General features: G+C 46.6%; 1 protein-coding gene across 1 annotated transcript in view; it reads left to right on the forward strand.

Moving 5' to 3' along the window:
- LOC141131560 (uncharacterized) overlaps positions 1 to 13,338 on the forward strand; it is an 81,700-nt gene that overhangs the window by 9,256 nt on the left and 59,106 nt on the right. Inside the window, exons 3-6 of the mRNA XM_073618965.1 lie at positions 7,359 to 7,436; positions 7,651 to 7,779; positions 8,166 to 8,252; positions 10,988 to 11,100. Coding sequence (XP_073475066.1) covers positions 7,359 to 7,436; positions 7,651 to 7,779; positions 8,166 to 8,252; positions 10,988 to 11,100 — 407 coding nt within the window. The remainder of the gene's footprint in view (positions 1 to 7,358; positions 7,437 to 7,650; positions 7,780 to 8,165; positions 8,253 to 10,987; positions 11,101 to 13,338) is intronic.

Genomic DNA, 13,338 nt, shown 5'->3' on the forward strand with positions numbered 1-13,338 from the left:
GAACAATGTTAATGGGCAAATTGAACATTATGGTCAGACGCCTTTTGATGTCTGAAGGTGGAGTTAGGGTGATCTGACATTATGGGTTTTATTGTCATTGATCAATAAAAAATCACCAAAAAAAAATCCCAAACTGATCTGATGTGTAAGGTTGCCCAATGACTTTTGAGGGGAGGTTGAACATGCAGGCATGAACCAACTACACTCATGACAGCAGATCATCAAAACATAGCAGATTTCTCCAAACATTAGCAAAGTCAGCCTGGGTAATGTAGCAGGTTTATGCCAAGGCAGAAGGGAAGAGGTAAGTAGCATTGGTAGACACCTCCAAGCTATTTATCTGATGGCAGTTATGACAGGTGTTATGTCCAGCGCCCCCCCCAAGAGCTATCATATAGCCAGCATCTGCCTACCACTGTAAACATAAAATGGTCACACACAAAATAGATTTATCTGGTGACTATCTTATGTTTTTGGCCAAAAACTGATAGGAAAAGCTCTTGATTGATCCTACCTTTAAAGTGGTTGTAAACCCTTACATATACCCAGTGAAGTGACTGGCCTCAGGAGATTCACAGAGATTAAACAAATCCTCCTACATAGGTTGTACCTGTCTATCTGCAGTATTCCTATCTCTACATCAAAAGTCCAGAATTATAAAGCTTGTCTGAGAGAAAAAAAGGGGAGTAGAGCAGAAGTTACACTTTGCAAAGCTAAGTGAGGAGAACTGATTGGAGGGAAGGGACACACACCCTCCACACAGCACACAGGAACAGAGCTGAGGCCGTCAACCAGTAGGAGCTCCCTCCCCTGTTCTCTTGGTGACAGGAAAACCTGTCAGAAGTGACTCATGCAGATAGCAGAGGAATGAAGCAGCAGACAGAAATGACACTTATGCTGCGTACACACGAGCGGAATATCCAACAGAAAAAGTCCGACGGAAGCTTTTCATCGTATATTCTGATCGTGTGTAGGCCTCATCTGACTTTTGTTTTCGAAAATTCTGACGGACCTAGAAATAGAACATGTTCTAAATATTTCCGATGGAACCAATTCCTATCGGGAAAACCGCTCGTCTGTATGCTGTTCCGACGGACCAAAAACGACGCATGCTCTGAAGCAAGTAAGAGACGGAAGCTATTGGCTATTGAACTTCCTTTTTCTAGTCCCGACGTACATGTTGTACGTCACTGCGTTCTTGACGGTCGGACTTTGGTGTGATCGTGTGTACGCAAGACAGTTTCAGTGGAATTCTGTCGGAACTCCGTCGGAATAAACTCTGAAGGTTTTTCCGACGGAGTTCCGACGGAATTCCGCTGAAACGGTCGTGTGTATGCGGCATTAGTGTTTTTTATTGAGACAAGTACACACTGTAGAAGGATATGCTTTGTTCATATTTCATGTCTAAGGTTTACAGCCATTTTAAGTAGGTTCTAATGCCTTGGGAAATCCAGTATCTAACTGTCGCACAAACTTTTTTGTCATTTAGCAAATTTTGTTCCGCAGTACTGACATTTACATTCTTTTTACTGGATTATTGGTTTGCAATCATTAAATATGCCAGAATTGGAGCTTTCTTTTGGTGGAATTTGATCACCTCTGGGATTTTTATTTTCTGCTAAACAAATAAAAAAAAGACCGGAAATTTTGAAAAAAACATTTTTTTTGTTTCTGTTACAAAACTTTATAAATAAGTACGTTTTCTCCTTCACTGATGGGCACTGATAGGGCTGCACTGACAGGCACTGATAAGGCGTCACTGATTGGCACCGATGAGGTGGCACCAATAAGGTGGCACTGATGATGGGCACTAATATGCGGCACTGATGGGCACTGATAGGTGGCACTGATATGCAGCACTGATGGGTAGACATAGGTGGCACTGAAAGGCGGCACTGATGGGCACTGATAGGTGGCATGGATGGGCACTGATAGGCAGCATGGGTGGGCACTGATAGGTGGCACTGATGTACACTAATGGATGGTACTGATGGGCATCACTGATTGGCAGGCATTATTGTTTGGCACTGATTGGCATCCGTTGTGGACACTGATTGGCATCCATTGTGGGCACTGATTGGCATCCATTGTGGGCACTGATTGTGACTGACACAGACTGACACACCGCAACAACGATCGCAGTGATGCGTGCCCCCGGGGGCGTGCAGCGGCTTGTTATGCTGAAAGACGTTATATGACGTCCGGTCAGGATAACACAACCACTTTGCCGACATCATTTTGCTATATGGTGGGTGGCAAGTGGTTAAAGTGGTTGGAAACCTCTAAAATGAAAACATGAACAAAGCATTTCCTTCTACAGTGTGTACTTGCTTTTATCCAAAGCATCTAGCGTGATTTCTGTCTGCTCTCTCATTCCTCTGCTATCTGCATGAGTCAAGCTGACACCAGACAATCCTAGAAGTTGCTCCTCCGCATCCCCAGAACACAGCGGGTGATTAACAGCCTAACCTGTGCATTGTTTCCTATGAGACTGTGCAGGTGGGGGGTATCCATTCCCTCCATTGAGGTCTCAGATTAAACTCAGCTCCCTGCTCAATGCCATGCAGTGTATCACATCAGATCCCCAACCCCTGCCTCCTGGAGCTGAGAAATGCTGTGTAAATTCTGGACTTTGAACGGCTGTAGAGGTTCCAAACAGTTACAACCTACACAGTATGTAGGATTTCTTTCATCTCTGTGTATCACCTGAGATTAGTCACTTCAGTTAGTATATGTAAGATTTCACAACCACTGTAATGCCACAAACTTGAGTGATTACAAAATAGCTTGTAACAAACAAATACATAAAGTTGAAGTTACTGTTCCAAAGCAATCATTAGATCTAGGGTTATAGGCACTTCAATTTATGCAGACCTAGAATTTTTTTTCCTGTGAAAAGTGATCTTGACTTTGCCCCAGCCTTCTCTATTGGACCTTTTATGAGTTGAATGTCTTCACTGACCAGTCAGGATGTTTATGATGCCGAATGGGCAAGCACTGATTTTTTTTACAGAAAAAATTAATATTTGTATATAACTTCACTTACCTATGTCTATGAATCAATTCATCAAGCGCTTTTGCTTATGATCTTTTTAACATATGCTCATTCTGAAGTGCCCTGATTTGTGACAGGTCTACTTTAATCTTGCTATGTATAGCTGCTTTAATAAAGAGATTTGTGGTGTCTGGCCAAGCTCCTAGCTAGTAACTGCATTTCCTGTTAATTAGTTTGGCTCCAGTTGCCAAGTAGTTCCAGTTTTCCTTCTGCTGTAGAACAATTGGTAGCTTGGTACCTGGCAACCTCTAGTCACGCTCAGTTCTCTTTGATGAATTGCCTATTTTTCAATAGTTATTAAGTGTTAAAAAGTTCATTTGTGTGTTTTGGCATAAATATCTACATATATGTAGAAAGCTTAACTGTTCATGGATGCTGACCTGAGCTTCTTCCTCATGCACACAGTGCGACTTTACTGCTGCTTTTAGCAGCGTCAGGCTTTTTTTCAAAACGCCTCTCCATGTTTTTCTATGTGTCCATGCACACATAGGCGCTTAGAAACTGTAAAAAAAACCCAGGGCCAGCGAGTTCTGGAGCAGCAGCATTTTGGCAGACAAAACACTGACAGCTCCTAAACGCTATTAAACTCTCCCAAACTCTGCTAAACACCAGGGTTTAGCAGAGTTTTTTTTTTTTTTTTTTTTTTAAGCAGAGGCGGCTGGCGTCCTTAACAACCAGTGATTAGCTGGTTGGTAAGAGGGCTGGGAAGCTGGCCCCCACGTCCTTAACAATGGATGAGTCATCAGCTGTCAGCGGGGAATCTGAATGTAAAAAAAAAACATTGCCAGCAATACAAAAATGTGGAAAAAAAAACAGTGTCCCCCCCCCCCCCCCCCTTAACCATACCAGGCCCTTTGCGTTTGGTATGGATTTTTAATCCAAAATTCTTTTAAAAAATGGCGTGGAGCCCCCTCAAAATCCATACCAGACCCTTATGCCGCGTACACACGAGCGGACTTTCTATCCTACTTGGTCCGGCACACTTTCCGACGGACTTTGTCCGCCAGGTGCGCCGGACTTTAAAACGGACGGACTTGCCCACACACGCCGGGACTTTCCGGCGGGCTAAGTCCGCCCGTCTTTCCGACGGACTTTCGCCGGAGTTCCGGCGGACTTTCAGAATGAACGGACTTGCCCACACACGGACAAGTCCGTTCATTTTGAACGTGACTCAGGTGCGACGGGACTAGAAAAGGATGTCAATCTTGCCGCTTTTATCGGCGAGATTGACACCTTGCTAGCCCCGTCGCGGGGCATACCAGGCCCTTAGGTCTGGTATGGATTATAAAGGGGAACCCCGCTACGCCGAAAAAACGGCGTGGGGTCCCCCTAAAATCCATACCAGACCCCGATCCGAGCACGCAGCCTGGCCGGTCAGGAAAGGGGGTGGGGACGAGCGAGCGCCCCCCCCCTCCTGAACCGTACCAGGCCGCATGCCCTCAACGTGGGGGGTGGGTGCTTTGGGGGAGGGGGGCGCCCTGCGCCCCCCCCCCAAAGCACCTTGTCCCCATGTTGATGAGGACAAGGGCCTCTTCCCGACAACCCTGGCCGTTGGTTGTCGGGGTCTGCGGGCGGGGGCTTATCGGAATCTGGGAGCCCCCTTTAATAAGGGGGCCCCCAGATCCCGGCCCCCCACCCTATGTAAATGAGTATGGGGTACATGGTACCCCTACCCATTTACCTAGGAAAAAAGTGTAAGTAATAAAACACACTACACAGGTTTTTAAAATATTTTATCAAACAGCTCCGGGGGGGGGATCTTCCTCCGGCTTCGGGGGTCTTCTTCCGGCTTCGGGGGTCCCTCCGCTTCATCTTCTCCCGGCGTCCGGTTGGTTCTTCTCCGCTCTCCGGCCTCTTCTCCCGGTGTCGCAGGTCTTCGGCCGGCCCCTCCGCTCTCTTCATGTAGCTCTATTGCGAGCGGAGGTCCGGACTTCTGGGCTTCTTGGCTTCTTGGCTTCTTGGCTTCTCTTCTCTTCTCTTCTCTTCCCCCAGATGTTGACACGACGCTCTCTCCGGCTGGACTGGTCTCTGAGGGCTGCGTTGTGACTTATATAGGCGGAGACCCCGCCCCCATATGATGTCACAGTCCCTGGGCATGCTGGGACTGTGACGTTTTAGGGGGCGTGGTCGACCACGCCCCCTAAAACGTCACAGTCCCAGCATGCCCAGGGACTGTGACATCATATGGGGGCGGGGTCTCCGCCTATATAAGTCACAACGCAGCCCTCAGAGACCAGTCCAGCCGGAGAGAGCGTCGTGTCAACATCTGGGGGAAGAGAAGAGAAGAGAAGAGAAGCCAAGAAGCCAAGAAGCCCAGAAGTCCGGACCTCCGCTCGCAATAGAGCTACATGAAGAGAGCGGAGGGGCCGGCCGAAGACCTGCGACACCGGGAGAAGAGGCCGGAGAGCGGAGAAGAACCAACCGGACGCCGGGAGAAGATGAAGCGGAGGGACCCCCGAAGCCGGAAGAAGACCCCCGAAGCCGGAGGAAGATCCCCCCCCCGGAGCTGTTTAATAAAATATTTTAAAAACCTGTGTAGTGTGTTTTATTACTTACACTTTTTTCCTAGGTAAATGGGTAGGGGTACCATGTACCCCATACTCATTTACATAGGGTGGGGGGCCGGGATCTGGGGGCCCCCTTATTAAAGGGGGCTCCCAGATTCCGATAAGCCCCCGCCCGCAGACCCCGACAACCAACGGCCAGGGTTGTCGGGAAGAGGCCCTTGTCCTCATCAACATGGGGACAAGGTGCTTTGGGGGGGGGGGCGCAGGGCGCCCCCCTCCCCCAAAGCACCCACCCCCCATGTTGAGGGCATGCGGCCTGGTACGGTTCAGGAGGGGGGGGGGCGCTCGCTCGTCCCCACCCCCTTTCCTGACCGGCCAGGCTGCGTGCTCGGATCGGGGTCTGGTATGGATTTTAGGGGGACCCCACGCCGTTTTTTCGGCGTAGCGGGGTTCCCCTTTATAATCCATACCAGACCTAAGGGCCTGGTATGCCCCGCGCTCGCCGCAATAGGAAGATTTGTTTTTCCTATTGCAGCGAGCGCGAGATGCAATACCATCCCCTCGTGTCGTATTTGGTCTGTCGGACCAGCCTACACACGAGCGGGCTTTCCGTCGGACCAGCACACACACGAGCGGACTTTCCGCCCGAAACTGAGTCCGACGGAAAGATTTCAAACATGTTTAAAATCTAGGTCCGGCGGGCTTTTGGGAAGAAGTCCGCCGGAAAAGTCCGCCGCCGCCCACACACGGGCGGATTGTCCGGCACACTCTGGTCCGCCGGACCAAGTATGCCGGAAAGTCCGCTCGTGTGTACGCGGTATTATCCAAGCATGCAGAAAAGGTAGTAATAAGCAAGCGCCCCTCGAACCATACCAGGCCACATGCCCTCAATCCGGCTGACAGCTGATGACTCATCTGTTGTTAAAGTGGAGGGCCACGCAAAAAAAAAAATTGCACCAAAAATCTTAAAAAAATTTTAAAAAAACATGTGAAAAAAAAACATTTTACTTACCTGAAACCCTTGTTGCTAGGCAGTCTTCCTAATCTTCCTCTTCCTATTCTGTGGTGTGTAATGCTCCCCGGTGAGCGGCCCCGTTGCCTTCTGGGAACTGTGTGTGTTCCCAGAAAACCACGGGGCCATTCACAGAGCGCCACGCCGCTTGCACGTGCGCAGTAGGAAGCTGGCAGTGAAGCCGCAAGGCTCCACTGCCTGTTTCCCTTACTTAGGATGGCGGTGCCGGGACCCGAGAGCTGAGGGATGGGTCGGCCTCGGGCAGTCAACATCGCGGGCACCCAGGACAGGTAAGTCTACTTATTTAAAGTCAGCAGCTACAGCGTTTGTAACTGCTGACTTAAAAAAAAAAAATTCGCTGGCCGGAAATCCCGCTTTAAGGATGCAGCGGCTGACTTCCTGGCCCGCTCCTTAACAACCGGGTATTTACTGGTTGTTAAAGGAGTTGTAAAGTCTCAGGGTTTTTCACCTTAATGCATTCTATGCATTAAGGTGAAAAACCTTCTGTGCTGCAGCCCCCCAGAGCCCCCCTTTTTCTTACCTGAACCCATTTGTTCCAGCGACGATCACGAACCCAGCAGCTCCAGCCGCTATCTTGAGCCCTCATTGAATAGATTGATAGCAGCGGGAGCCATTAGCGGCCCCGCTCCATAATGCTGCATCTACTAAACGTAGCTTACACACTAGGCTAACACTGCTAAACGCCAGCAAAAAAACGCTAAAACATTAGCAGTTTTTAGCTCTCTAGTGTGCATGAGGCCTAAATATGTATTTTTTATTTCAGATGATCCAGACTTTTGAGCGGACACAGGGAATTCTAAGCCATGGGCAAAGCCCTGATATGGAAATAGTGGAAGATGTGGTGAGCAGTATGAATGAACTGAGGATTTGGCTGTTGTAGATTATTAAACTAACAATGCAGATTGCTAATTATTAGAGATGCCTGAACTGCATATACATTCATTTTTGTTCCATATTAATTGGTATGTGCCTATTACTGAATTAATTAATTATTATGAAGCCAGACAATGGTGGAACCCATAATACTGAGAAGGTCATTATTCATCTTCATACAGGAGGATCTGGAAAATGTCCTACATGACCTTGCTCAAAGGAAAAGATACCAGCAGAAGCTCACCGTCTTTATTGTGGGATATGAGGAGACCTGTGGACAGAGGAGACATCTCCTAACACAGTTACAAGAGGTTTGTCCTAAAGTGGCCACACAATCTGGTTCAAAATTCTCCTTTAAATTTACCAATAACTAGTGTGGGGACATACCTGCTTTAATGAAAATCAAGTAAATTGTTTAGGCAAGCCCTGCCACTACATAGTAGCTGGTAAATTTAATGAGAAAGTCTAATTGTAGTATCTGTGGCTAGTTATAGCAGTCAATGCAAACAGATAGCATATAGAAAATTATTATTTTTGGTTCTAATAAACATAAAGCAATTGCATAGAAAGAGAGAAACTATATGTATGTTATTGGTATTTATCAAGTTCTGCCACAAGATATAATTTCGTGTCTTGATACACAAAACCATCATTATACAATTCATAGAACTGTACTTTATAAAATGTATTCCTCAAGTTTTTTAGTATATACTCCAACCCAAATGAAGAAGGAGAACAGAAGCTAGTCCAGTCTACCATAGATTTGGATGGAATAGCTCAACAGGTAAGAGTGTGATTATTTTGAGAATGCTTTTCTATTAGTAACAGTTATAAGGATAATGTTTTAAAGCTTATAAATATGGAGAGTCAATATTCTAACTCCTGATTCTTGGGAGTTCCGCTTGAAAATGCCAGAGTAACGCTGCATCCAGCTATACCGTCTGTCCTCACCAAGATTCCTGTCCACTAAAAAACTCTTTATTCTCTACTTGAGGCTAGGTTCACCCTAGAGCAAATTGGATGTGGAATTTTCCACATCCAAATCGCATGACAGGAGATTGCGACTGGCTGTCCATGGAGCTAGTTCACACATCTCCGTGGCGGCTGCGGAGCGGCTTGCGCAGGAGCCCTGTGTGTCTTTGGCTCAGTTTCAGGCCCGAATTCAAGCAAAAATTGGTCCCTGATTCTGTCCCTGAAATGGAGAACAGGGATGCACCAGACCTGTGCGGCGAGTCCCATTCAGCATCAGTGTGAACCCAGCCTTAAGGTAATTCTACTGCCAACGAAATGAAAAAAAAAATCATGCTCAGTCACAATAAGTCACATTCCTTACTAGGTTCATTTTGACACAGACATACCAAATACTCAGAACAAGTATGGTATCATACATTAGTGACTATGTGGTTAATATACTAAAAGCAAATAGACTTGCAATATTCACTTTGCAAAGGAAATTTGACCCAAAGCTTAGTGAATGTGATGAAGTTTCACTTTTCAAAGAATACACAATCATGTCCATAGAAAATTATAAAAACAGCATTTTTGCTTACACATGATTGGATCATGGCAGTTGGCAGATCTTCACTTCATTCACTAAGCTCTGGGGCAAATTCCCTTGCAACGTGAATGGCCTACTTGCCTTTAGTAAATCACCCTCTATATATCAGTGTGAAAACCCATGGACTGCTACACTTTACACATTGCTCCAGTCTTGGCCTTTGGTGATTCAAAGTTGAGTTGGGACATCAGAACTTATGAATCACTAGGCTGCCAACTAAGCAGGGCTTTATGGCTAAAATTAAGCATAAAGTTTTAATTGAGCAATTGAGATTGAGCAAGAAGCAATAGTAAATAGTAAAACAATTTAACTATATCTGACCACCACAAACTGAAAACGCTATTTAATTCATTTTTAGGATTCTAAGCAAACTCATCCATTCATCCATGTCTCCAAGCTTTAATTTGTTGAGAAATCACTTTGAAAAACACCCCCTAGTACTTACAGCCATGGCCATCTTGAGTAAGGGCAGATGATTCATGTAACATTTATTTCTTGGAATCCATCTGCCTTTAGTCCAAGCATGTAGGCAGAAGGATGTGCTTAGCTGAGAAAGCCTCAGCTCCTCTCCTCAAGATGAAAGAAAACAAAATGCCCATGAAGAGGTCTGGGATGTATGACATCGTTTTTGCCTAGGCCAACAACCAGGAAGCAAATCTAAAGCTGTAAAAAAAAAAACATTTAAAACAAGTGAATATAATATACCTTCCTGTATTTACAAAGACTAGCAGCATTAGGATTAAACATAGTCAATGTTGATTAAGAGAGTTTAGTTCCGCTTTAATTCACACACAATAGCAATATGCAACTGATTGACTTATTAGGAAGAAAAACCAAGTTGGAACAGAGCCACAATGTTTTCCATGTGCTCTGTTCGCACCCCAGTGCAGCACGGAGGAGTGGTGCAGTAATCTGCAATAAAATGCAGACATGCCGTGGCTCACTGCAGCTGAAACTAACAGCTGCCGCACACTAAACTACTTTGGTTAAGTGTGCGGGCAGTGTGAATGGGCCCTAAGAGACATTTCTTTGCAAAGCTGTATCCATTACCTTGGCTGCCTGTTGAACTGAGGTGTGTGTTTACTGGAGCTCCCTTTCCTCATTGGACTGTAAAGCAGGTTTATTACTGCCGATTGTCCAGTGAACACAATGCATTCCACTTCTATCAACTAAGAACAGTAAAATGAGGTTATAGTGGGCATAGAATCACCAAAACTAGACATCTGAAGGTTTGAACATTATTGCCTTCTCTGATATATCAAATTGATTTCTGCCACAAAATGCAGATGATGGGGACAGAATTTGATGTGAACACAAGTAAGTCAATGTAAATATCCTGCTGATAGTGGATAGCTGCACTCAATACATGTATAAACAACAATATAAATACAACTATAAATACAAATACAACTATATATATATATATATATATATATATATATATATATATATATATATATGCAAAAGGAACATTGTATATTAAAAACAGTCCCCGATGCAACCATAAATAGTGAAAATCAATAAGTCTGTAAACGTTTCTTCAAATTTAGTGCCAAAAAAAGATTCTGTTCCACACCACCGTGAGTGAATCCTTCACCACTATCTCTACTCACTCACCAGATCTCCTTTAATACAAAGCGTTCCATATATGCAAAAGGAATATTGTATATTAAATGCAGTCCCCAAGTGCAATATTGTACTGAGCGCAGCAATCCACTATCAGCATTATTTACGTTCACTTTCACTACAATGTATATATCCTATCTTTTGTTAGTAGTTTAGGGTGGTGATCATGAGGGTGAGGTAATGATGGTCTTACCACACCCTTTATACCAAATAAGCTTCATTGTAATGCAACGGCATACCTGAGCATTGTTCCTCACCTCTTTGTGGATTCAAGGTTTTTCTGTGTGCATATATCATTTATTTTGAAATTATTTTTGCTTATTTTGTTTTTACAGGTGACACAAGCAGTGAGGTCCTCAGAAGCTGCCATGTCTCGTCTTGCTGACATTCATGCAGGGATTATGAGCTGTGTGAACCAAACAATGTCTGCAAGGACCCAGGATAAACGGTTAGATCATGGGATACTTGGGTTTAGTGATCAATGCTTTGCTATAGAATAGTAGTAAAAATTATGGTAACACCAGTAAAAGAAACGTTGCAAAGAAAGAAGATAATGTTGTACAGTATGTAGTACAGAAGTACAAAGACCTAAATACTCTGTTGAACCTATATTTTATTATAGTATTATTGTATATATTTATATGTATGTTCTTACCAAAATGTTGGTTGTTGTATTTAAACACTGATCCAGGCTGTCCAGACAGTATAGCTAGACAGGTGACCTCAGTACTCCATGCAGGGCCAAGTGACAGGGGTTGATTTACTAAGGCTGGGTTCACACTGGTGCGACACGACAGCCATCCTACTTTGGATCCGACTTTGCCCTGCGACATGAAGCTGGCATGTGTCCGACTTTCAATGAACGGGGATCCGACTTGGATCCCCGCCAATGCCCGGCACTGTGTTTGGTATGAATCTTTAGGGGGAACTCCACGCCAAATTTTAAATAAAAAACCGGCATGGGTTCCCCCTCCAAGAGCATACCAGGCCCTTGGGTCTGGTATGGACCTTAAGGGGAACCCCCTACGCTGCAAAAACGGGCGTGGGGGTCCCCCCAAAATCCATACCAGACCCTTATCCGAGCACGCAGCCCAGCCGGTCAGGAATGGGGGTGGGGATGAGCGAGCGCCCCCCCTCCTGAACTGTACCAGGCCGCATGCCCTCAACATGGGGGGGTGGGTGCTTTGGGGCAGTGGGGCGCCCTGCGCCCCCCCACCCCAAGGCACCTTGTCCCCATTGTTGATGAGGACAAGGGCCTCTTCCCGACAACCCTGGCTGTTGGTTGTCGGGGTCTGCGGGCGGAGGGCTTATCAGAATCCGGGAGCCCCCTTTAATAAGGGGGCCCCCAGATCCCGGCCCCCACCCTTTGTGAATGAGTATGGGGTACATCGTACCCCTACCCATTCACCTAGGGAAAAAAGTGTCAATAAAAAAACACTCTACACAGGTTTTTAAAGTAATTTATTAGACAGCTCCGGAGTCTTCTTCCGACCTCGGGGGTCTCTCCGGTGTCTCCTCCGGGTGTCCTGATCTTCTGCCGGCTCCTCCGCTATCTTCTGCAGCTCTATTGCTAGCGGTGGCCCGGACTTCTGCCTTCTGCCTTCAGCCTTCTTCTTTTCTTCCAATGTTGTCACGAGGCTCTCTCCGGCTGGAATGCTCTCTGAGTGCTCCGCAATGGATTTATATAGGCGGTGACCTCGCCCCCTTATGAGGTCACTGTCCCTGGGCATGCTGGGACTGTGACGTTTTAGGGGGCGTGGTCACCGGGTGATGTTGACCACGCCCCCTAATGACAGCACAGTCCCAGCATGCCCCGGGACAGTGACCTCATAAGGGGGTGGGGTCACCGCCTATATAATTCCATTGCAGAGCGCTCAGAGAGCATTCCAGCCGGAGAGAGGGTCGTGTCAACATTGGAAGAAAAGAAGAAGGCAGAAGTCCGGGCCACCGCTAGCAATAGAGCTGCAGAAGATAGCGGAGGAGCCGGCAGGGTGCCCCCCTGCCCCAAAGCATCCACCCCCCATGTTGAGGGCATGCGGCCTGGTACGGTTCAGGAGGGGGGGGGCGCTCGCTCGTCCCCACCCCCATTCCTGACCGGCCAGGCTGCATGCTCGGATAAGGGTCTGGTATGGACTTGGGGGGGACCCCCACGCCGTTTTTTCGGCGTAGGGGGTTTCCCTTAAGGTCCATACCGGACAAAAGGGCCTGGTATGCTCCTGGAGGGGGGAACCCATGCCGTTTTTTTATTTAAAATTTGACGCGGCGTTCCCCCTCAAGATCATCTGAGCACAAGTCGCATGCTGAAGTCGGATCATGCGAGACGGCGATCCGACTTTGATCCGACTTCAATGATAGTCAATGGGCTGAAGTAGGATCAAAGTCGGACCAAAGTAGTACAGGGAGCCTTTCTAAAGTCAGAACGACTTGTGTGGGACCAGTTAGGACGGCTCCCATAGGGAAACATTGAATTTCACACGTCATGCGACATGAGCTCCCAATGTCGGAGCGTTTGTCGGACCAGTGTGAACCCAGCCTAAAACTTAAGAGTGCAAAATCTGGTGCAGCTGTGCGTGGTAACCAATCAGCTTCTAATTTCAGCTTGTTCAGTTAAGCCCATGTTCACATGTGGGCGGCTTTGAAATCATGCAAGTTCAGCTGAACTCGCACGATTTCAAACCTGTATTTC

The sequence above is a fragment of the Aquarana catesbeiana genome, linkage group LG03 (genome assembly GCF_042186555.1).
Source record: "Aquarana catesbeiana isolate 2022-GZ linkage group LG03, ASM4218655v1, whole genome shotgun sequence".
Taxonomy (NCBI): Eukaryota; Metazoa; Chordata; class Amphibia; order Anura; family Ranidae; genus Aquarana; species Aquarana catesbeiana.